The following is a 22,697-nucleotide window of genomic DNA, read 5'->3' as shown; positions in this document are numbered from 1 at the left end:
CTTCCAACCAATGAACAAACAGTATTTTTGCCATGTAAAAGCCGGCATATGTCAAGCTCGGTCGTGGTTCTTGTTTGTTGACCTTCAACGCTGTCTTTAGTAAAATAGAGGTCAACTCGTGTGGCTCGTCCTGCCGACCTGCCCGAATGAGAACAAACGTTGTTCCACGTCGTGCTATCATTTATCACTTTACAGCCGATATTTGTAGGTAGGAAGTTTTCATCGACAAGCAAATAATTAATGTCTGTTCGTAGTAAATTTTATCTGAGGTGCATCTTTACGCGTTAACGTGCTTTTCATTTCAGTTAACAGTGGTTGTTTCATCCGATTTTCCGAATCGCTGTGCAAATGTTAAATTTTACCTTAATATAAATATTTGTGTATTCATAGTGTGTTTTGTGCGTTCTCCTCTTGATGCGCATATTGTGGAAGGTAATTTATTTTATATCTTTTTGACAATATTTTTATCATATATTTTAGTTCTTTTTGGTGTTATAATTGTTTCTGCATATTATTTTGTACGTTACTCGATATCTTGTAATATTTTATTGTATGCGAATCTATCTGACCAGAGAATTTAGTATTTTTTATTTATTATTTATTATAAATCACAGTTACTAATTCTTTAATTATGTCTGGTAATTACATATGAGTTTTTATGCTTGTTATATAAATGTGAAGTATTACCTGGGAAAAAACACATGTATATAATTGTATTAATAATGTCATATAGTTTCTTACAAAGTATTATGTATCTTTACATTAAACGTATGTTTACATTAAAATATATCAATAAAAATTGTAAATCTGGTACTTTAATTATTTTTATATTTCTCTATACTAACATAGTATAACTTTAAGTACTCTATGGAAAATCTGTATAATTGTTTATTTTATTGATTAAATTAGCACATATAAAATAGCATACACAAAATATAATGTTTATAAATATTTAAGTCACTTTTATGTGATATTTATTTTTAATTATTTATATATGTGTATGTTAGATATCTCTAAGAAATGTAATCAATATAAATGCAAAATATTTCATATACTTGGTAATTTTATACCTCTTATGTATCTGTTATAGGTAGCACACACTTATAAAGGCTTTACTTGTACATAGTAAAATATGGATGTGATATAATAACATATATTTCATAAATTCTCTGCATGAAGCACCTAAGTATAATTAAGTAAATGCCTTACATGTTTTGACAATGGATTCAGCTATGTGCTTTTTTTGCAATATTGGAAACACATTCTTAAGAGGATTCAAAAGCTTTATACAGTATTTATGCAAGTGTTGTTGTTGTTTAACCTGGCTTTGTGTAAGTTTTGACACAAATATATGTATAAGAAATTTACAACACGTATAACGTTATCAAATTTTATATTCTTGCTGAAACATTCGGGCGATGCAATTACCGCAACTTGGTAATATGCAGCAAAGTTCGTTTGTAGTTACCAAATTTATTAGAGTCAGCGCAGTCAAGTCTTATGGCAGGAAGCAGTTGTCACATTACTATAGGATTGTAATCTTAGTATGTAGGGTAAGAATAGAGCTTTGTGCGTGTTCATAGAGCAGAACACTGTAATGTAATATTATGCACGCTTGCTAACTGCTTTATGCCAATAACTTATATTAAGGCTTGGATTCTGCCAGCTGAGCACACATCCATTCGAGGTGTATTATCCCTTGCAGCAGCTCTCTGCTTGGTAAACTTTGCTCAGATTAAGTGAAAATTATTCTATTCTCCGTCTGTTTTCAGAGTTTTTATATTGTCAAGTCTATTTGACATATATTTATACTCAAAGAATTGTATAATTTTGCCCTGTTTAAATTGTTTTGCATCTGAGAAAATTTTAAAGACTATAAAAGTAAAATGCAAGAGTAACATATGTATATACATGTATTATACATTATTCTTATACAACTTACAATTATTTCTTAGTTTCAGAAAAGAACTGAAAATATGGCAGAGTACAATATATTAAATCATGACTCTGAACAAATAAGAGTTCTAACTGTGAATAACGGAGAACATCTAGATGGAATATTATATAAATTAAAAAAAGGTTATTCAAAAGATCTCATTATCCCCAGAATTATGCTACATATTTTCCTAGAACTGTATTTCAAACTATTCTGTTATCATAGAAAATTGGTATCATTGAAAATTTTAAGTCACTCTATTTCTCCTACAGGATGGAAGGTTGAATTTAGACTTGGAGCTTCCCTTCTTGGACAGACACTTGATATTTTTATGAACTACCCGTTATTGGCTGAAAAGAAATTTGAAAGGCATACTTACTATCAATTGCCATGGGTTGATGAGTCGGCGACTGTTCATTTGACTCTACCTGGTTCCTACCATTATTACGTCACTGATAAGTACGCATCGAATATTACAAATATTTCTGAGAGACGTTATTTTTTAATAACCAAGCGCATTTCTTTCGCAGAGTCAAGGGTGGTGCACCTGCGCCTTGTCCTTTCCAAATAAAACCTATCGCGTCTGGATACTTGCTGGTGGATCCTGAGTTGAAAGTAGGCGAGAACGAGGAGGATCTACCTCTGGATTGTATTCAAATTCAAACAGTCTTGGCAAAGTGTATGGGACCTTTTTTCACTTGGGAAGATAAATTACTGGTAGCTCGAAATTCTGGATACAACGCGCTCCACTTTACACCAATTCAGGTAATATAATGGTACAACAAATGCATTGCTGATATAATGCACCACAGATGTGATGTTTGTTACAAACCCAGTAAGTAAATTAATCGCAGACCGATTGGCAGCTAATTTGATCAGAATTCCACACCAAAGTCGTAGCCATTTGTGTTCGCGACTCGTGTTTTGACGACAGAGCTAACGGACGATTGGCAGCAGATTGGCAGCAGAAACCGCACAGAGTCTGCCGCTGAACTGCGCGCTGCAGGATCTGTTCGATTTCTGCCGGCAATCTGCTCGCATCGCCTATCGATATGTTTTATCACATTTCTGGCGGCAGTTTGGCAATACAGTCAAAGAATCAGATTCTGGATTCTGTTGGATTTGTTGTCTTCCTGGCAACAAAAAATTTGCAACAGATTCTTCTCAGAATCTATTCGCGCAGATTTAGCTATGATAAACGCGCATGTTTCAACGTTTCAGGAATTAGGACAGTCTAACTCGTCGTACAGTTTGAGCGATCAGATGAAACTCAATCCTTCTTTTAACGACAACAACAAGATAATTACATATCACGACGTTGAACGATTTGTTAACAAAATGCGAACCGAATGGAAGGTAAGTCACTGTCGTCGAGTAGAAAACAATGATTTCCTCAGCGTGTCAACATATTACGTCTCTTAATGATCGTCCGTGTGTTACAGATGTTAAGTATATGCGATATCGTTCTGAACCATACAGCGAATGAGAGTCCTTTCCTAGTTTCTCATCCGGAGTGTACATATAATTGCGTGAATTGTCCTCACCTACGTCCGGCCTACATTTTGGACGCAGCGTTATTTGAATTATCGATGCAGATTGCTGCTGGCGATTGGGAGTTCAAAGGTATTCCTGCCGTAGTCGAGACTGAGGATCATTTAAATGTAAGTTGTAAATTATTCTATTTTTTTTTTGCGTTGCGTGTTAAATACCAATGCAATAAAAATTTCGTCCTCGTGTGTTCCACTTTGCTCGGTTTATCTTCCGGCAGTTTCTTTAAAACATTCTACTTTCAGTCGATACGTCACGCCCTCCACACGCATTTCTTGCCGCTCGTAAAGATACACGAAATTTACACAGTAGACATTCACGAGATCATAGCGGAATTCTTGAGCTTGGCGCGCAACGAAATGCCGCAAGATGTGGCTAATGTGGAAGATAAAGATATTTCGGTGATTCAAGACCCCAGCTTCCGTAAATTGAAATCAACTATAAACATGCAACTCGCTTTGAAAAAGTATAACACGTACAGGTAAGACACACAAGTTGAAACGACAAACTGAGAGCGTTTTGCTCCATCCTTATGAATCCATCCTTCATTTATAACTTTCTTATTTTGCAGAGCTGATTGCTTTGACGAGGAAACCCGCTTGAAACGATGCGCGGAGGACTTGAAATGCAAATTACAGGAACTCAACGAAGTGATCGTCAACGATGTAAAAAACCACTTGAATGCTGCAGTTGAGAATACTATTGCTAGCATAAGATATTTCAGGGTACAGTCCGATGGGCCGAGAATTAAGAAAATTAGCGAGAAGAATCTCCTCGTTCCAAGGTAACTTGATTTATATAATTTGAAATATTATATTTCGCAGAAATATAATAATAATATTTCTACGGATGTATCTTTTAATATAATAAAAAATTCACGTTTATTAGATACTTCACTGATTATGGAGCACCCAAATCTTTAGCGGAAAGGGAGAATATAATGTATTCGGACAATGGATGTTATTTAATGGCGCACAATGGTTGGGTGATGAATGGCGATCCTCTGAAGAATTTCGCTGACTCTGACTCGAATGTTTACATCCGGAGAGAACTCATCGCCTGGGGAGATAGTGTAAAGCTCAGGTAAAAATGATGGACCAGCTTTTCATGCTGCGTTATTACCGAAAAGCACAACTGTACGATTTCAAGTTTGCATTGCGAATGATGTAATTATTAGATACGGAGAAAAACCGGAAGATTGTCCTTTCTTATGGCGACACATGACAACTTATGTAGAACAGACAGCACAGATATTTGACGGTATTCGGTTAGACAACTGCCATTCCACGCCGATCCCCGTTGCTGAGGTACATACGAGTATGAGAAATTTTTACGTATTGATATGTTTATTAGACAGCGTAACTCTCTGTTTTCAGTATATGCTTGACGCCGCACGACGAATCCGTCCGAATCTTTACGTTGTCGCGGAATTGTTCACCAACTCTGATCAGAAAGACAACATTTTTGTAAATCGTCTTGGCATTACTTCTTTGATTAGAGGTAAGTCGCTAATTACTTTTATTATATATATATATATTTTTTTTTTATATAAATTATATAATATATTTATTTATTTATTCATTTATTTATTTATAATGTATAAAGGCGTTTTTATAATCATTATATAGACCATTTTTTTTAATATGGACACTTTCTGTATGTTAAAAATAATATACATTTCTTATATTTAAAAAATGTTATATATATATATATTAATGTATCGTGTGGTTAGATATGAAGACATCAAAGTTTATGTAAATTGCAGAAGCTATGTCAGCGTGGGATAGTCATGAAGAAGGCAGACTAGTTTATCGATACGGAGGAGAGCCGGTGGGAGCGTTTCTGCAGCCGCGGAAACGGCCATTAGTACCGAACATCGCTCATGCTTTATTCCTGGACGTAACTCACGACAATCCTAGCCCGGTGGAGAAGCGCAGCACTTTCGATTTACTGCCAAGTGCGGCACTTGTGTCAATGGCATGCTGTGCCAGCGGCAGCAGTCGCGGTTACGACGAATTAGTTCCCCATCATGTAAGTTCGCGCAGACTTGGTGGAATCTCCGCGCGATTTTCACCGCGACACAATTCTCCGTCGACTCGCTAAATCTCTACTATTGTTTCCTTCAGATACACGTAGTCGATGAGAAGAGACAGTATACTTCGTGGACCGATAACGACGATTTAGCGAACAACATTAAGTACATTAATTCGAAGACCGGTATAATCGCAGCTAAAAATGCGCTCAACGACTTGCATTACACGCTTGGCAAGCAAAACTTTTCGCAGGTACGTTGTCGGTCGTTCGTTCATTTTCATGGTTCACGGAGGTGTTGAGAAGATCGGTTTCCCTCGGCCACAGGTATTTGTCGATCAGATAGACAGTGACACGGTGGCTGTAACGAGACACTCGCCGACCACCCACGAGAGTGTAGTTCTCGTCGCGTTTACGGCTTTCAAGCATCCCGATTCTAGTACCCACGATCTGAGGAGACACGTGAAACCTTTGAGAGTAGAGGGAATAGTGGAGGAAATCATTTTGGAAGCGTCGCTTTCGCATGTCGACGCCAGGTAAGCAGCAAGTATGATCTCGCTTCGAGAGAAAGACTATTTTGCGTATTTATTCCAACCATTTATCAATATTTCGCAGAAATGGCAAATCACCTTTTCATTTGCCCGAAAAATACGTGAAGGATCCGCACTTTATCAACGGATTGTCCGAATACGTGTTGACTTTAAAGCAGCACGTACAGTGTTGCGACTCTACGATGGTCGAGAAGGTCGATTCCGGCGACCCTAAGATTACTCAGCTCAACTTCGTGAACTTCCAGCCTGGCTCTGTCATTGCTATACGGTACGAGCTATACGATTCTTATCTCGAGATATTTGCGATATCTGATATTGAAGTTGATTTCTTTACGGGATTTTTTCAGAGTGGCCCTACACGCAAATATAAAACCCGCTCTGACAGATCTTCAAAATACCATCGCGCGAATCACGAATGAAGCGTCAGACTTACGTGATATTATATCCCGCATGGATTTCGCGGATCTGAACAAAGCTCTGTACAGGTGCGATCAAGAAGAGCGAGGCGAAACGATGAACCGATTTGGAGTATACGATGTGCCAGGATACGGGCCGTTTGTGTACGCTGGACTACAAGGTGACACGTTGCAGTATTTGGAAACATCTCCCTTTTTCTCATTTAAGGAACAAAATTCCCTCTTTTCATTTTTTTTTTTTTTTCTTAAGCCGAGTCTACAATGAGAATTTAAGCTCTAAGTCTTAAGAAATTTATCAATCACAGTCGAATGTGAGAAGAATAATCGACTGTGATCAGTCAATTTCTTAAGGCTTAGAGCTTAAATTCTCATTGTAGACCCCGCTTTATTCGACTTGANTAAAAAAAAAAAAAAAAAAAAAAAAAACTACGTCGTAAAAAACAATAACTTCTTTGAAGACGAAACAAAAGATGAAAAAAAAATGGTAATAATGAGAGACAATATTTATAAAATGAAGAACTGTGATTTTATTTTCAAGTTGTTCTCATCAGAGAAAGACAGAATGACCGTCAACAGACTGTTATTACCTATGTTTTTTTTTTAATTACATAGTAAAATTGATTATACATGACTTGTCCGTTCATAATTCTTGTTTGTCTACTAAGCTAAAACGAGTTAAAACTAACAAGCATACCCAAGAGAAAGACAGAATGACCGTCAAGAGACTGTCAATACCTGACTGTGTTTTCTTTAAATTACACAGTAAAATTGATCATACAGACTAGTCCGTTCATAATTCTTGTTTGTCTACCAAGCTAAAATGAGTTAAAACTAACAAGCGTACCCAAGAAAACAATGACCGTCATGAACATACCTAGAATAACACCTTGTTATTTTTTTAAGAATAAAACTCACTTTTCTCGCTGCTTTACAGTCAAGTCACCCTCATGCCTGTATTTGACTCCTATGTAAAAAATATATTCGTACAGAGACACTTTTTAAAAACCTTTTAATTATATCTTCACGTTACTTAACAAATATTTCATTCTCATCAGGTGTTGTATCCTTACTGGCCGACATTCGCCCAAATAATGATCTGGGACATCCTTTGTGCGACAATCTTAGACAAGACAACTGGTTGATAGGTAATATTTCGGAAACCACTTCCGTGACGCGTGGATAATTTTAGATAGTAATAATGATCGTGTGTGTTAAAAATTTCATACAGACTACTTGTGGCAACGTTTGAAAGAGGATAATGGCACGAAACCTCTTGGAGTGTGGCTTCAGAAAACAATGGAACCGTTTAAGTTAATCCCGAGATATTTAGTGCCAAGTTACTTCGACGTCATAATCGTGAACGTCTATATTAACCTCATAGATCACTGCTACAATTTGATGTCGAGGTAAGCATTAGAACTGAGCGTTAAATCGTTTCGTTAGTACATGCAAATTTTTCAGCTTCTCATCTATTTTTATCGTGCGTAAAGCTTGAAGCCGTCTACTTATTAATTGTGCATTTCGCTGTTGCGACTCACCACTGATCGTACGATGTTATTTCAGTTTTGTGAAGAACGGGACCACGTTTGTTAAATTATTGAGTCTGATCTCGGTACAGATGTGTGGTATAGTGAAGTCATCGCTGTTACCGGACTTATCGCCTAGTCTCACTCCACCTACGCCGAAAATGGAAAATTACGATGGACAAAATAAGCAAATCTGCTTAACGATGTCAGCGGGCCTGCCGCACTTCACGACGGGTTACATGAGAAATTGGGGTAGGGACACCTTCATCGCTTTGAGAGGACTGTTGCTTTTAACCGGCAGGCATACAGAGGCGAGATTCACCATTCTTGGCTATGCTGGGACTCTGCGACATGGTCTGATACCTAATCTACTCGATAAAGGAAACAATGCTAGGTATAATAGCTTTTCAGAGAACATATCTTACAAATATATATTATATACAAATATATAATATATTTGAAAAGTAGTACAGTAGGATTTTCTTTTCTTTATCCTCAATTTTATTCCACAACAGATACAATTGTCGTGATGCTCTGTGGTGGTGGCTCTACACCATAAAATGTTACGTCGAAGAGGTTCCGGACGGTGTAAAAATTCTGTCCGATAAAGTCTCAAGATTGTTCCCGACCGACGACTCACCAGCCTTGCCTGCGGGACAAGTGGTATGTCGTTTTATCTTAAAAACGCCTATCGTGGTTGGTTAAATTTTATATATTAGGTGTACAAGTTAATTCGGCCGTTATTTAATGTCCTGTAACTGGTTCATATTATAATTTTTTTCCTGTCCTATATGGTGATTTGAAAGTGCCAACCTTAAGCTTTAAGAAGCACTATAATAGTTGACGGCCTTGCCGATATAACTTCAGAAAACAGTGATCATGATGTTGTTCGAAAGGAAGCATCTGAGGCACAGCATCCTTTTTGCACTCCAGTTGAATAAAAATGCTGCCAGTCTACCAAGATGATTTGTTCCGCTTTGGGTGAAGGTGCTGTGACTCGTAAAACTTGTAAAGGGATCTTTTGCTGGCACTAGAACTAAGCAGATAATTCTGCTGCACGATAACGCGCGGTCATATATTGCAAAAGAGACGAAGGATCTTCTCTAAACATTGGGTTGGGAAATTCTCCCTCGTGCGGTTTATTCGCCAGATCTAACCCAGTCGGAGTACCACCTATTTTGGTCGCTTCAGCATCATCTGGTGGATACGGATTTTTAGGAAATAATGGAAATTATTTCGAACATTAAACTTGTACTTGACTTTTTGTAAATAAACTTTGAATTTCATGAAAAAGGGCACCGAATTAATTTATACATCTAATATTATTGTTATGTAATACGGTAATACGTAATAAAAGTAATATGTAATACACAGCATCACAGTTCATCACTAAATGTATGATTTTAGGACCAACTGTTGCACGAGGTAATTCAGGAAGCTTTGACGATACATTTCCAAGGTCTTTGCTTCAGAGAGAGAAACGCCGGGAGACAGATTGACGAGCACATGAGCGATCGTGGGTTCAACAATCAGATTGGCGTTCATCCCGAGACAGGTTTCGTTTTCGGCGGTAACGATGCCAATTGCGGGACCTGGATGGACAAGATGGGTTCCTCTGAGAAGGCTGGTAACAAGGGGAAACCGGCCACACCCAGGGACGGCTCCGCCGTAGAGATAGTTGGGCTGAGCAAGTGCATCCTCAGCTTCCTGGCCGAATTGTACAAGCAAAATCTTTTCCCGTACGGTAGCGTTCAGCGTAAGAGTCGCGATGGTAAGTTTGTTCGGTATGCCAGGTGGTAAGTATGCAAACTCTCAAGACAACCGGTTCGGATTTTTGTAATCATGACTGCATGGACAGGCAAAGTAACAACTTGGAGTTACAAGGAGTGGGCCGACAGAATTGCCGCGAACTTCGAGAAGTGCTTCTACGTGAATGAGATTCCGACGAAGGGCGAGTTGAGACCTGATCTGATTCACCGACGGGGCATAATCAAAGACAGTTACGGAGCTACGCAGGAATGGGCTGATTTTCAGCTGCGGCCGAATTTCCCTGTCGCTATGGTTGTTGTGAGTAAATGCAGTTGATATGTGTACAACTCATTCAGTGATATATCGTGAAATGCCTATAAACAAGTATGGGAGCGACTCGCTTTTCTCACGTATTTAGAAATCTCTTTAGAAAGGATATCTCAATTTTTCTCAATCTTAAGAAAAACTCATCGTGTCACAAAATTGTGTTTTCTTCAAATTGCATAATAGAATCGAATTGTCCACGATTGCTCCACCTTTGTCCATCCATAATTTTCATTTGTCTGCTTAATCAAAACGTTATTAACAAACGTTAATAATGAACCCAAGAAAATAGACAATGGCCATCGCACAACTGATTTTTTTTTTAATTAGATATTTTTTATATTTAAGAAGTTGATTTACTAGTTTATTTTCAACGGAAAATCCTGTAATTTAGATATTTTTTTGTTATTAAAATTTTTTTTAACGAAAATATATGAATAAAATAAAATGAAAAATAATATTTGAATTCAGTTAAGGTACATTGCAATATATTTCCAAGATACTGAATACATATTGGATCCTTGTATATATACAATATATAAGATGTATGTATGTTTAAAAAATACACAAAATTTAAAGTTTTATATTTGAATATGTACCTAAGATTGAATTTAAAGTAAAATTTAAAATGTTTTTCATTGACTTTTTCATTATAAGGTCAGCGTTTTTAATTTCTTAGAGGAATGGTATAATAGATAAATAAATTAACTTTTAATGTACAAATTATTTGAAGAAGACTCACTTTTTACTCATTATTTTAAAACTATTTTTTTCCAAAAATGAAACTCATTTTTTTCACTATTTTGGACGGTTAAGGTGACATTGCACCTTTGAAATGACCAAAAAATCCAAAAGTTTTTGAATTTCAATGATTTCTTATTGGATAATTTTTTAGCAGTATTTTTCCATTTATTAAATTTAAAAATATTGAAAATTACGATTTTGGCAGTTGAAAAATAAAAGAGAAAGCTATGTTTTTTATCGGTTTTACCGCGATTTCTTAAAAACAAAAAGAGATATCTAGATAATATTTTTCTTGAAATGTTTCTAATTAGATTCTCTGAAAAACTAAACCTAAACATTGCTAAGGAAAAATTGCATTTGCTTAAAAAAATAGGCAGAAAGTCGAAAAATCTTGAGTAATTGTGGTTTTTGGAGTGCCAATTTGTCAATAAATGTTATTTTTCCTGTTTGAGAGGATTCAATCGATAAATAATTTATTCAGGAAAAGAATTGCAGCTTTCCAAAATTTTACGATAGAATTGCAAGATTATTGTAAAACCAAAATAGGATCCTTTCTTCATCACTGCACATAATAAACAAGCTTTTTGCAACTTTGAATATCTCATTTCTTTCTTAAAACCATGTACAAAGTATCACTAAAAAGTAAAGTATCACTAAAACGTAAATTTATTTATATTTGTCGTAATTTGTGACTATCTCACCGATCTTTTCGCATGTTTAAAAGTCTAGTATTCCCTTAAACCGCTCCCAAATCTATACAAATGTTAATGATACTTTCTACGTGCTAAGTTGAGTAAATGGTAACAATGTTGTAATGATCCGAAGGCTCCGGAATTGTTCAATCCTCATCATGCATGGAATGCGTTGAAGAAAGCGGAGGAGATATTATTGGGTCCTTTGGGCATGAAAACGTTAGATCCTGCAGATTGGGCTTACAATGGTTACTATGACAATTCCAACGACAGTACTGACACAAAAGTGGCGCACGGATGGAACTATCATCAGGGACCTGTAAGTGTTTATCACGTGTCATATATTTTCTTTAAAACATTAATAAAAAAAAATTAATCATGTTCTTAAATATCTACTCCAAATGATACATATCCAGATAGCCAAACCTGCAGAAGCAGATTAGATTTTGCGCTGCGTGTCTGCTGTAAATTTTGTCGGCGGTCTGCTAGCAAAAACTAGAGCGCCTCTAATCAGAGTGACGACATACAAATACAATTTTTCATCCGTTCCTGCTTGTTTTTCGACTTTATTATTTTCTGACTTTGTATTTTCATTGGAAAAATGTTCAAATTAAAATAGGAAACATTAATACTAATTGTAAAGAAATTGAAGAATGTGAATTATACATAAAATATTAATACAGCTTCAGTTAGTTTAAGATTTGTCGTTACGTCACCATTTAAATATATTTAAGTGGAATTGTACTACAGATCCTGCTCGGCTTCTACCGTCAATTTATGTTAGCAGGCTCCGTTGTCAGTAGTTTGCTTACGCTTAAATATCTTCCCAGGAATGGGTTTGGCCGATGGGGTATTTTCTGCGAGCGCGTCTGCACTTCGCATCATTGATCGGCGGCGAGGAGGAGTTGCGTCGCGTGATCGGATCGACTGAAGCTATCGTCTCACGACACTTCGTCGAAGCGTCCACCAATCATTGGAGAGGCCTTCCTGAGCTCACTAACAAAGACGGCAGCTATTGCAAGCACAGTTGTCGCACTCAAGCGTGGAGCGCCTCGTCCATACTTGAGGTTTGTTCACTCAATACACACAAGTTTCCTGCGTGTTCCTCAGGACCTTAACAAAGATTTATCGGCTCAAGACAATGTTTTATATTTTAAATCTCTGTTTGAAGTAACGCATAATGACCGTCTTTTAAGCCTTAAGAAATTGACCAATCATAGTTAATTATTCTCTTCGCATTCGACTGTGATCGGTCAATTTTCTTAAAGCTTAAAACACCTATTGTAGACCAGGACTGACATACAATAACTGTCTTGTGTTCGGAATCTCAAACTAAAAAGCCTGTTTGTGATTGATGATAAGTCGCTGTACAATAAAAAAGGACAAGCAGTGACAATCTAGATAAAGATTTAGGAAATCAAACATTGTCTTATACCGCGTTTCTATCATGGCGGTTTAAATCTAATCGATGATTAACGGATTGGCCGATCGTATTGGTCGGTTAGCTGATCAATGCGATTGGTCAATCCCGTTGAGTTAGTCGTCGATTAGATTTCAATCATGCCGGAAACGGGCGTGAAAATGACAAGCCAGCCGTTCTTGCCGAAGCCCTTACGATCCCGAGGCAAGTTTTATTCTACTTCAAGTACTGCGTAATTCACATTCTGTTTGTCACGACTCAGGTACTCCACGATCTGCAGAAGATCAAGCGGGAATTGCGTTCGGAGCGCGTGAAGTTCGCGAATTGATATAATCCCGCGTGTGTTCACCACCGCCAGTTACACGTAGAACAATCGAAACTAGAAGAAGCAAGACGTAGTGGCAGGAGCGACGCGAACAACATAGCGACACCGCGCACGGAGACACACGCACACCGTATCCCGCACGTAGACATAACGAACGCACCGGTCGATGAACACGACGCAGCCGGCGATTTCACGGCCGGGAGAAGCGATACTTCGACTGAAAATCGCTTGATCTGCGCAACGTCGATCAACGAAAAGAACGACGACACGAGTCTCGGCGGTCTTTCATGTTTCGTCGACGACCCGACGGATTGGTACTCGTCAGACGCAGAGATTCACGCTCGGTCGACGTTCAAGACGGAACGCATCGATCGTGAGCGCGAGGTAGGATGCGCCAAGGACCAACCACGAAAGGATCGACGACGCTCCGGGACGGCGCACGGCGACGCCAGGGACGAAGCTGCGAGCACTCACGCCTTCACGAACGCTGACCACGTCTACGAGGAAGTCGGCACGACCAGGGAGCCGGCGTACGGTTCGTGCGACATCCAGGCTCGCCAGGATACGGGACACAGTCCTGTCGCAGCGAAGACCTCGACGATAGATACGCCCCTCCCGCCTCCGTGGCGGGAAATCTACGGGGAATGCGCGGGAACGCGAAGTCCGGTGTACACCGACCGGTTGGTGTACGCGGGAGAACCGCTGCTTGCCGTGGAGGTGGTGCTGTGCCAGCGCGACGACGTCAGCTGCTTCAGGTACCGCGCCGCCGGCCGTACTCGACAGGAAGAATCCGACCCGAGCCTCCGTTCGCGGCACCGAGACTTGGACCGCATGCTGGTCTACAGCTGCGTCAAGACCAACGCCGCAGGCATACTTTACTCCCACCGTCGGCCACGAGACGTCTTCGACCTCAAGTCGCTACTGAAGCCGAGCATTCGCGTCGTCGGGCGCAATACGAGCAACCCGGTGAACACCCAGCTGTACCATCGCTTCGTGAACAATCCTCACGCGAGGATGCCGGGAGCCGCGCCGCCCATGGCGTTCCATCGTGGCAACATGGCGGGCCGCGCGAAACGCGTCTTCGAGGTTCCACCGAACGACGACCGGTGGCGCCGCTCGAGGGACGACGATGACGACGAACGTCGGCGGGACAGGTCGAGCCTGCTGCTGCTGGAGCCGTTGCTGCTGAGGCCGGAACTGGCGGGAATCCGGGATGACAGGAAGAAGAACCCCGTTCTACGATCGGAACGCGTGAAGATCGTCAGAATACTGATCGCTTACGTATCGTCGTTCTTTGTTCTCACAAGCATCACGTTTTACGTAGTTTACTTTACTTAGCCGAACGGCCGCTCGTCGGGCGAAATCGTCATGGAGAGACGACGTCTAGGTAATTTGAATCGCATCGCATGACACGATGTTGTTGTTGTTATTATTATACGTAGTACATTTATTGTCATTAATTTCACATTACATTTTGTCTCGAGATGTTCGCAAGGTGTCCCGCAGAACCATTGACATCGCAGTCTTTTACGTCTCGTCAGAGACACGCGCATGCTTCCGACGACGCGATTCATTAATGACAAACAAATGTTTCGTAGTATACAAATTATAACTAGCTTAAAGATTAGGTCTATACATACACATACACACACGTATGTGTGTGTGTGTGTGTGTGTATATATATATGTTTATTGCACCAAACAGAACCATTCTCGTGTCGAAACTGTCTTCCGTCAGCCATTCGTCAGAATCAGATCACACGTACGACTTCTGTGTGTGTTACGAATGTTAAAAAGCTCGCATATATACATATATATATATATATATATATATAATTCCCACCCACTTATATAATTCACATTATTATAAATATACTCCGTAGATGCCTTAAGATCTAGAGAATGGTGTAGTCGTTTCAAATGATTTCGTCGAATTTGGAGATGTTACTCAAGAACTCTGTCTGTGTGATTTTACAAAAGTCAAATTTAACATTTATATTATTCCCGTTGTTCATCAGCGTCTAGTAATTGCTATCATGTGTATTAATTGCACCCGCAATACAGTGAATTATACGGGAATTGGTTTTAATGATGTTTAATTTATATGAGATGTTTATCAATATGATATATATTTATACAGGATTTAATAAAAAAAAAAATACAACCGAAGTGCAATTCTTACAGTAAAATTGAGTTCTACGCGAATTCTTTAATGTTCTCAAATGATATGTCTTTACATACACCCAAGAATGATTCAACACGCGTCTCGAGAAGAAAAAAAAAAGAGACAAAGTATCGAGATATTTCTTCGAAATTCTCTTAGGTAGAGATAAATCTTGTAGACCGAAAGTCGCGCAGCTACGTATCATAGTACATCATAAATGTATGAGAAATATACAATAAAGAAGGGGTAACGAAATTCTCACTCGCAGGAAAAATCTCATTATACCATATGTATCAAGAAGCCTTCGTGATAAATGCCGATGTTCAAAGTTTTAAATTATCCGCGCGTATATTTACAGTTACATTAATGTTTATTATACTGTGTAGTTATATGTTAAGTTGCTTTTATTAAATTTTTCTATCATCATCCAGCAGAATTCCTTCCTTATGCGATTTCTACCGAAACTTCCGCGTCGAATCTCGCCGAGACAGACTGTTCGTGCAACGAAGTCAGAAGTACAAATACAATTTTCCTAGTTTCTAGCGTATAAAACGCACAAAGACAAATCAGCGACATGCGTAGCGATGTTACATAGGAATAAGTTAAAATTGCCAAGATCGGATTATTCCAAGAGATCGACAGATCAGATCAGATGTTAAGATATATCTGCATTACTTATGAGAGAACTAAGCATCAATAAGTAATTCCTTCAGGTACATATTATTGAAACAAATCGTATATAAGTTATTTATTAAGCTTAATATGAGTTAAACTATACAGATCTGAAGAGAATAATAAAGCGGCAATATATCTCCCATAGTGAATGTAATAAATATACATATTCATACTAAATTCGACGTTCACAGCATCACCATCGATTTTCTTCATCGCAATCGTCCATCAACTCTTATTAAAAAAGAAAAGAAATAAGCGTCCCCCATCAAAGTATCCGCATCAAATTGTGCGAACTTTTATTCTCAGTGTGCTCACTCTCGTGTGATAAAAGTTATAAATATTTCGTGATGTCATTTTATACTTCAGCCCGCGTGCTTCTATCTAATAAAAGTTCAATTTAAAATTACAACAGCCGGTATAGTAAATATAAAGCCTTAATTTTTACGTCCTGAATCTTAATCAAATTCTACCTCTTCTAACTCACGACCTTCACGGTTTAGTTCATCAATGACGATCGCATCGTTCGAATATAAATGGCGTGCAAATTTCTAAAGAGACAACCTCGCATTCGCACTCGAGCAAGTTGTTTGAATAAATTGAAATCGTGCTGTTTAAATATCGTCGAACAACCCTCGAGGCGGAGGGCCCACGCGACTCGTACTCGTGGAGAACGCCCTGGCGTTGTTCACGTGCGGCTCGTACGAGTCGTCGCCTTGATTCTCCCCGTCGTAGCGATTGTTCGCGCCGTAACCATCTCCGCCGAATGTCATGCCGATATAATATTCCGCGGGATCGAAATCGTGCAGCAAACCTGCTCTCGCCGACTCGATCGATTCGTCTCGCTTCAACGGTCGCACTAGAAGAATTATTACGTATATCGGTGTTACTTATTTACGAGCATAAAATCTATATCTCTGTACTATTCATTTTTCACTGCACGTACCGGTGTCCGTACTTTGGCGAGACGTCCTGTAACGTGACGTGCCCACTGAGATATTGAATCTTTCTTGCATTTCACGCCGCCTATACATGGAATCTTCCGCTCTTTGACGTTTACGTCTCTCTGTAATAACGAGGAAATACCGGCCGGATGAGCATCGAATTGTCTCTCTCTCTCTCTCTCTCTCTCTCTCTCTCTCTCTCTCTCTTTTATTTATTTATTCATATAATCTAATTCCTTTCTTCATTCAATATGATATCAAATATCGACACTTGCAAGCTAAATTGTCAAGGCTCTTCATGCTGTAATTTGAAAACATCATGATGAACGTAACAACATACTCCCCGTACCTCGTTTTATGAGTTCCCTTCCTTCCTCCACGAGGTCCGTCGTAAACTCGTCGTCGTCGAGAAATTGCTGAAAGCCCAGCATGGAGAGCAATCTACTGCCTATACTGAAGTAAGTCGCCAGACAGAAGGCCAGAATTGCCATGGGAAAGTACACGTTAAATCCGTCAGAAATGATGGGAATGACATCCATGTGACCCATCACCTGGAAGAGAAGAAAATGATGAATAAAACGAGCGGGCGCTTAGAGAAGTTACGCGTTACCCTGAAGTAACGTAGGTTACCTGCGTGTAATGCGTCTCCAGGATATGAGTCTTAATAATGTGCGAGTCCATGTGTATCAATCCTAGAAAGTTGAGACACATCGGCGGCGTCAAGCGGCACAACATCATACCGCTGAATATCAAGCTGTACTCGTTGGTTTGATGATGAGGCGCCAAATAATAAAGATTCAACACGCGAATTTTCAAGACGGTCGAGTACGCGCAGTAGCAGAGATACGCGATAATCGACATCGATAGCACCTAAGAATAAAATGTACACGTAGTGAACATTAATATATACACTTTACTATATTAATATAATATTAATAACAACTATTAGGGGTATCCATAAGTAATATCGTTTTTTTTTTTTAGATTAAATAAATATCCACTGAGGTTTTTTCAGATCGAATAAATATCCACTATGAGGTTTTGAATCCCAATGAAACCATAACTGCTGAATATTATTGAACATCGCTTTGCTTCAAAAATGCCTATTAGTAAAATAAAAATAAAATAAAATTTTGTAAAAGTATCAAAAAGCGACATTACTTATGGGTACCCCTGATATGTTGATAACAACATTAATATATACGTAATGTAAGATACAGGATCTTCTACCTCTATCGTAAAGTAATCGTAGTTTCTTTTCGCTAAATTCAGAAATTGAGCAAATAACGACAGCACGGGCGACTTGTTGAAGAACGTTACTTCCGACCATACAACAGCCACTGACAAACACCCAGCGCAAATGGCAGATATCTTTAGGACGTAATTCTTCACGATGCATTTCCAGTACCATTCTGAAATTAAAAACCCACAGCGTCATAAAGAATTGCACGAGCCGTACAAGAATTTTGTCGAATAATCATGTATAATTGATATAATATCAAGGCTGCCATCCATATCACCGGCACAAAAAAAAAAAGTGAAATAGTGACTGATTCTTAGCAGAATAGGTGATAAAAATTAATCTCTTAGACATCAAAATAGTGACCACTAAAATAACCATCAAAAGTGACATTCTTTGTCAAATTTTGAAAGTAACTAAGGCCATATGAGCAAAAGTAATATTTATTTTGCTTACTTTTCCAAGTTTATCTTTAGATAATTTAATGTATAGCGAGTTCTTTTCATAGCATGATTTGAAAGTTCGTAACAAGCAAAAATATACACGCCTATATTTTACAAATTTAACAATAACTTAGGAAAAAAAGTGATTATAGCGACCCCATTTTGGACGATAGTGAATTATTTAGTGACTTGTCGAGAAAAAATGATAAAAAATGATTTATGTGACTGAATGGCATCACTGTAGTGTTAATAGCAAGATAAAATGTATAAAAAGGGATTTTATCACATTACTCACCGATAGCAGGATTATAGATAATGCGAAATGGAAGCGAGCGATGCGTGGGAAATGCTTGCTTAAATCTCCTATCGTGACTCACTTGATTTTTCGCTACATCTTCTAAATCGAAGATCTTGTCTACTAGAATACCCCATTGAGTTTCTATGCGTTGCAAAGTTTGCAGCGCTTTTATAGTCTAAAGCAGAGATAAAGCAATAAGTGGAGATAGAAGTGTGTCGTAATATATTCGAGAGAGAGGAAGACAGAGAGAGAGAGAGAGAGAGAAAGAGAGAGAGATTCGTTTGTAACGAACTTGTCTGTGCAATCGAATCAAAGACTTCTCGGTGGGTGTGTCCGTCGGAGTATCGTCAGGCAGTTGTCTCCTGTTCATTCTATCCTTCAATTCTGCGGGTATCTTTTGGAAAATCGTCTCCAAGTTGCAGTGAAATGGATGACCAGGTCCGATGGATATCGTTGCAATTTGTAGCGACTAAATGGCATTTTGTCTATTAATGAGCTTGTAGAATTCTCACTCTGATATAAGCAATACGCCACAAGGAGCGTTACTTCATACCTCGAGTATATCATCCACTGTCTCCTCGGCTTCGCACTTATCCAAGCTCAGTTTTGCCACCTTAAAGTAACTGTAATTCAAGGTGTATCCAGGCTTGCTGGCATTCCATAGCCCTCGAGGCACCTCGACAAGTGCATAGCCGAGCAATAAGACCAATAAAAATAAGCCCCATGTATTGGACGCGGATGATGCTATAACTTTCAATTTTTGCCTGCAAAGCAATAAACAAAACTCTTAGCCACACATACTTGTGTCAACATCTTATGTAAGCACTCTCTATATCTTTATGCCACAATATAAATGTTATCCTTGTTTTAATATTCTTATTATGACTTGATATAGCTTACCCATCAAAATCTAGACCAGGCTTCAATGCGATATATATCAAAAGTATGCCGCATATGAACAAATAACTGCCGTAGTATATGGCGTTATCTATCAAAGCAGATTTCAGTTTCCCACGTACGGTGAAGTCCCCGGCTTTTATGTAAGACTGCATCAATGGGAGTATCAACCACGTCAGACATTGCGATGTCCAATAAACTATCCTCCACAAATTAGGAAATACATTTTCTGGTACATTTGGCCAAGGCTCCTTACAAGTAGCAAACGGTGCAGATGTATTACTAAGGTTTTTAGTACTGTTATGTATATTCTGCTCTACACACTGTCTGAATACAGTCTGCAAGAAAAATTATTGTAACTTATTTTAATTTTTTCTTTTGTATTTTACAAAGAAAGCTTTTGTAATGTACTTCAAGGTAAATTCAGTATGTTAAATTAATTCAGATACAGCTGTGTAATTACCGAAGAGACATCCAAAGGTAGTATGAAGATTATTAATAGAGAGAAGTACCAAGCTATCAATACAGAGACAGTGACTATGATGTGATGCCGGAACACATTTCCATACTTGAAGAGTAAAGTTCCAGCCAACAGGAACGCCACTATGATCTCCGTCAAGAATACACCGAGAACCATCTTGTCTTTTTTATCTCGATACTAACAGTGGTACTTTTAATGCATCTTATCACTTCCAAACTGTTATCAGTTAATGCACATAAATATTTATGCATTCAAGTCCGAACTAGCTTCTGCTTCTTGCGTTTCTCTGACTTTAATCTCAGCTTCCCTCTGCATTTTCTCCAACTTCTCCAGGGTCACCGATTTCAACGGGATCAATTTAGGTTTGCAGAGTATATAATTCAGTGTATCCTCCTGATATAACAGACCTTGCCTTGGTAGGACAATGTCGCACTTTTCCACCTGACTATCCTTAGATTCTGACATTTTCGTTCAATCTGCTACGTGCCAGTGAGTCAATAGCAACCCCATTGTGACATCTGAAAAAAACATATCGCGCAGTTACGAGATCAATCGTAAACGAAATCCATTCTAAAGACAATCGAACGAAAATTAAATGCTTTAAGCTTTATTTCAAGACACTAATGTGATTCACCGAAGCAATTTTCCAGCTGGTATAAATGATCGAGACGTTAATGGACTGGCATATTTAACCGTACATCAGACTATACTCGTTCGGACTGCAACAACAGTCGGGAACAATGCAATTTGAGTTATCTGAGAAATCAACATCTTTGCAAATTTAATCCGACGCAATTGATAAAATACAGCAATTGTCGCTCGTTGAAGGAATTAATCTTGTTTCGCTTCGGAGCTCTTATTTCGTCGAATAACCCGGGAATTATGTCGTTATACCGCAATCTCGTCACGATAAAACACGACACGCACGTTACGAACGGTTACAGCTGCTTGCAGTCCGGACAAACTCATGGAATCGCTGACTGGACCCTCGTAGAACCGTGGATCGCCATAGACTGCTGTCAAAAATGCTGCCATATTGGACGTCGCGACTCAACGTTGCGACTTTCCGAACTAACTGCGGCACCGACGATAGCGTTTGTAGGTAAATGATTTTCTAATCTATCGTCGCACATATCGTGATGACGTTCATTTTATTATTTTTTTGTATTAAAGATACATACATGGATATGTACCGTTAGAAACAAGGCCTATTTAGCTAGAAGATTGCACATTAATTAAAGTTAATCCAGATCACAATAATGATATATAATATGTTACATATTCTTCTTTTTTCTGTGTTTGAGATGATACAAGAGTAAAGAAAAATGAACGTGTCAAAGATAAGCAGATCATAATCAGAACGGAAAATATATCGCAACGTAGTTGAACGCCTTAACATTAATATTTAGATGTTCAAACGCTAAAAGTATCGTATATTAAACCAAATAAATATTAAACTAATATAAATTAAACTGAATGAGTACGGGATATGGGAAGTTGCTACAGTTTTAAAAGCTCGGAAAAGGTCCGATTTTTTTTCAATTTTTCCACAGATTTTTTCAGTTTCTTCTCGAGGAAAAATTGAAAAGCAGTTTTTTTTTACTGTAGAACCTATTATAATTTTATCAACGTTATGACAATTCCATCAAAGAAAAGGAATAAATATATTGGATTATATTGTAGTTTGTTGTTTTTTTTATGTTCTTCCTTTATTTACTCCCTTTTTTCTTCTCTTCCTTATCGCGATGATTGTAAAATGACTTAATGTGACTTGATAGAAATTTTAAAAATTGTCCAAAATTGTCCACAATTGTACACCGATAAATCTAAAATGTATAAATGGCATATCTCTCTCTCTCTCTCTCTATCTATCTATCTTTCTCTCTCTCCCTTCTACAATTAATCATATTTATCATAATAAATCATAGAATTATCCAACTCTCAGTGACCATTGTGATGGCAGCTTGCCGACACAATTATTGGTAGAAGCAACAATATGCAAGGTTAAAATTACCTATACTGGAAACTGAATAAAGATATACCGATCGATTTTATAAAATTACCGATCGAATTTAGGATACCTTATCATCTGAGGCAGCCAAAGTGTATTCGACGGAGCAAGAAGGAAGGGATTCCCTCGCAATTTCTTCCAAAAGTTTCCTCCTCTGATTAGAGAATCTCGAGCAGATTCTGAAATCTGTGATCAGAGGCGTTTTTCCTCTGAGCAAGGACTGACGAGGACAGTTTGAAGAAGCTTCGCTGTGGGTGCGTTCCACTTAACGTTCGCAAGTATCATT

General features: G+C 38.4%; 3 protein-coding genes across 8 annotated transcripts; 1 reads left to right on the top strand and 2 right to left on the bottom strand.

The window, feature by feature from the left end:
- The first annotated feature begins 43 nt into the window (after positions 1–43).
- Positions 44–15,851, top strand: LOC106741907 (glycogen debranching enzyme). 5 transcript variants are annotated; one of them, XM_014614338.1, is made up of 27 exons: positions 44–208; positions 306–432; positions 1,956–2,079; positions 2,209–2,395; positions 2,467–2,701; positions 3,158–3,292; positions 3,379–3,597; positions 3,730–3,965; positions 4,056–4,268; positions 4,373–4,567; positions 4,662–4,791; positions 4,861–4,984; positions 5,250–5,515; positions 5,611–5,769; positions 5,843–6,051; positions 6,131–6,334; positions 6,414–6,643; positions 7,538–7,627; positions 7,711–7,888; positions 8,046–8,402; positions 8,524–8,671; positions 9,416–9,779; positions 9,867–10,075; positions 11,651–11,836; positions 12,348–12,584; positions 13,200–13,247; positions 13,296–15,851. In XM_014614338.1, exons 2-27 carry the CDS (start codon positions 415–417, stop codon positions 14,598–14,600), a joined length of 6,006 nt encoding a protein of 2,001 aa, XP_014469824.1. In that variant the 5' UTR covers positions 44–208; positions 306–414; the 3' UTR covers positions 14,601–15,851. The 5 variants fall into 5 exon arrangements, with proteins under 5 accessions (XP_014469824.1, XP_014469821.1, XP_014469823.1 ...); XM_014614335.1 differs by having other exon boundaries at positions 47–204; positions 13,200–13,369; XM_014614337.1 differs by lacking the exon at positions 306–432 and having other exon boundaries at positions 47–204; positions 13,200–13,369.
- LOC106741909 (LMBR1 domain-containing protein 2 homolog) lies at positions 14,683–20,556 on the bottom strand. The gene is made up of 10 exons (XM_014614340.1): positions 20,383–20,556; positions 19,923–20,257; positions 19,576–19,786; positions 19,315–19,491; positions 19,020–19,197; positions 18,272–18,453; positions 17,672–17,911; positions 17,391–17,592; positions 17,044–17,163; positions 14,683–16,956 (listed from the first exon to the last, which is right to left on the bottom strand). Exons 1-10 carry the CDS (start codon positions 20,554–20,556, stop codon positions 16,712–16,714), a joined length of 2,064 nt encoding a protein of 687 aa, XP_014469826.1. The 3' UTR covers positions 14,683–16,711.
- On the bottom strand, positions 20,557–21,922 carry LOC106741910 (BBSome-interacting protein 1). Of its 2 annotated transcripts, none has more exons than XM_014614341.1 (2): positions 21,328–21,922; positions 20,557–20,918 (listed from the first exon to the last, which is right to left on the bottom strand). In XM_014614341.1, exon 2 carries the CDS (start codon positions 20,863–20,865, stop codon positions 20,644–20,646), a length of 222 nt encoding a protein of 73 aa, XP_014469827.1. In that variant the 5' UTR covers positions 20,866–20,918; positions 21,328–21,922; the 3' UTR covers positions 20,557–20,643. The 2 variants fall into 2 exon arrangements, with proteins under 2 accessions (XP_014469827.1, XP_014469829.1); XM_014614343.1 differs by lacking the exon at positions 21,328–21,922 and adding an exon at positions 21,035–21,314.
- Between the last annotated feature and the right edge of the window lie 775 nt (positions 21,923–22,697).

Source organism: Dinoponera quadriceps, unplaced genomic scaffold, assembly GCF_001313825.1.
Source record: "Dinoponera quadriceps isolate SergipeBrazil2010 unplaced genomic scaffold, ASM131382v1 scaffold458, whole genome shotgun sequence".
In the NCBI taxonomy this organism is placed as follows: Eukaryota; Metazoa; Arthropoda; class Insecta; order Hymenoptera; family Formicidae; genus Dinoponera; species Dinoponera quadriceps.
This window is presented reverse-complemented; position numbering and strand designations above follow the sequence as displayed.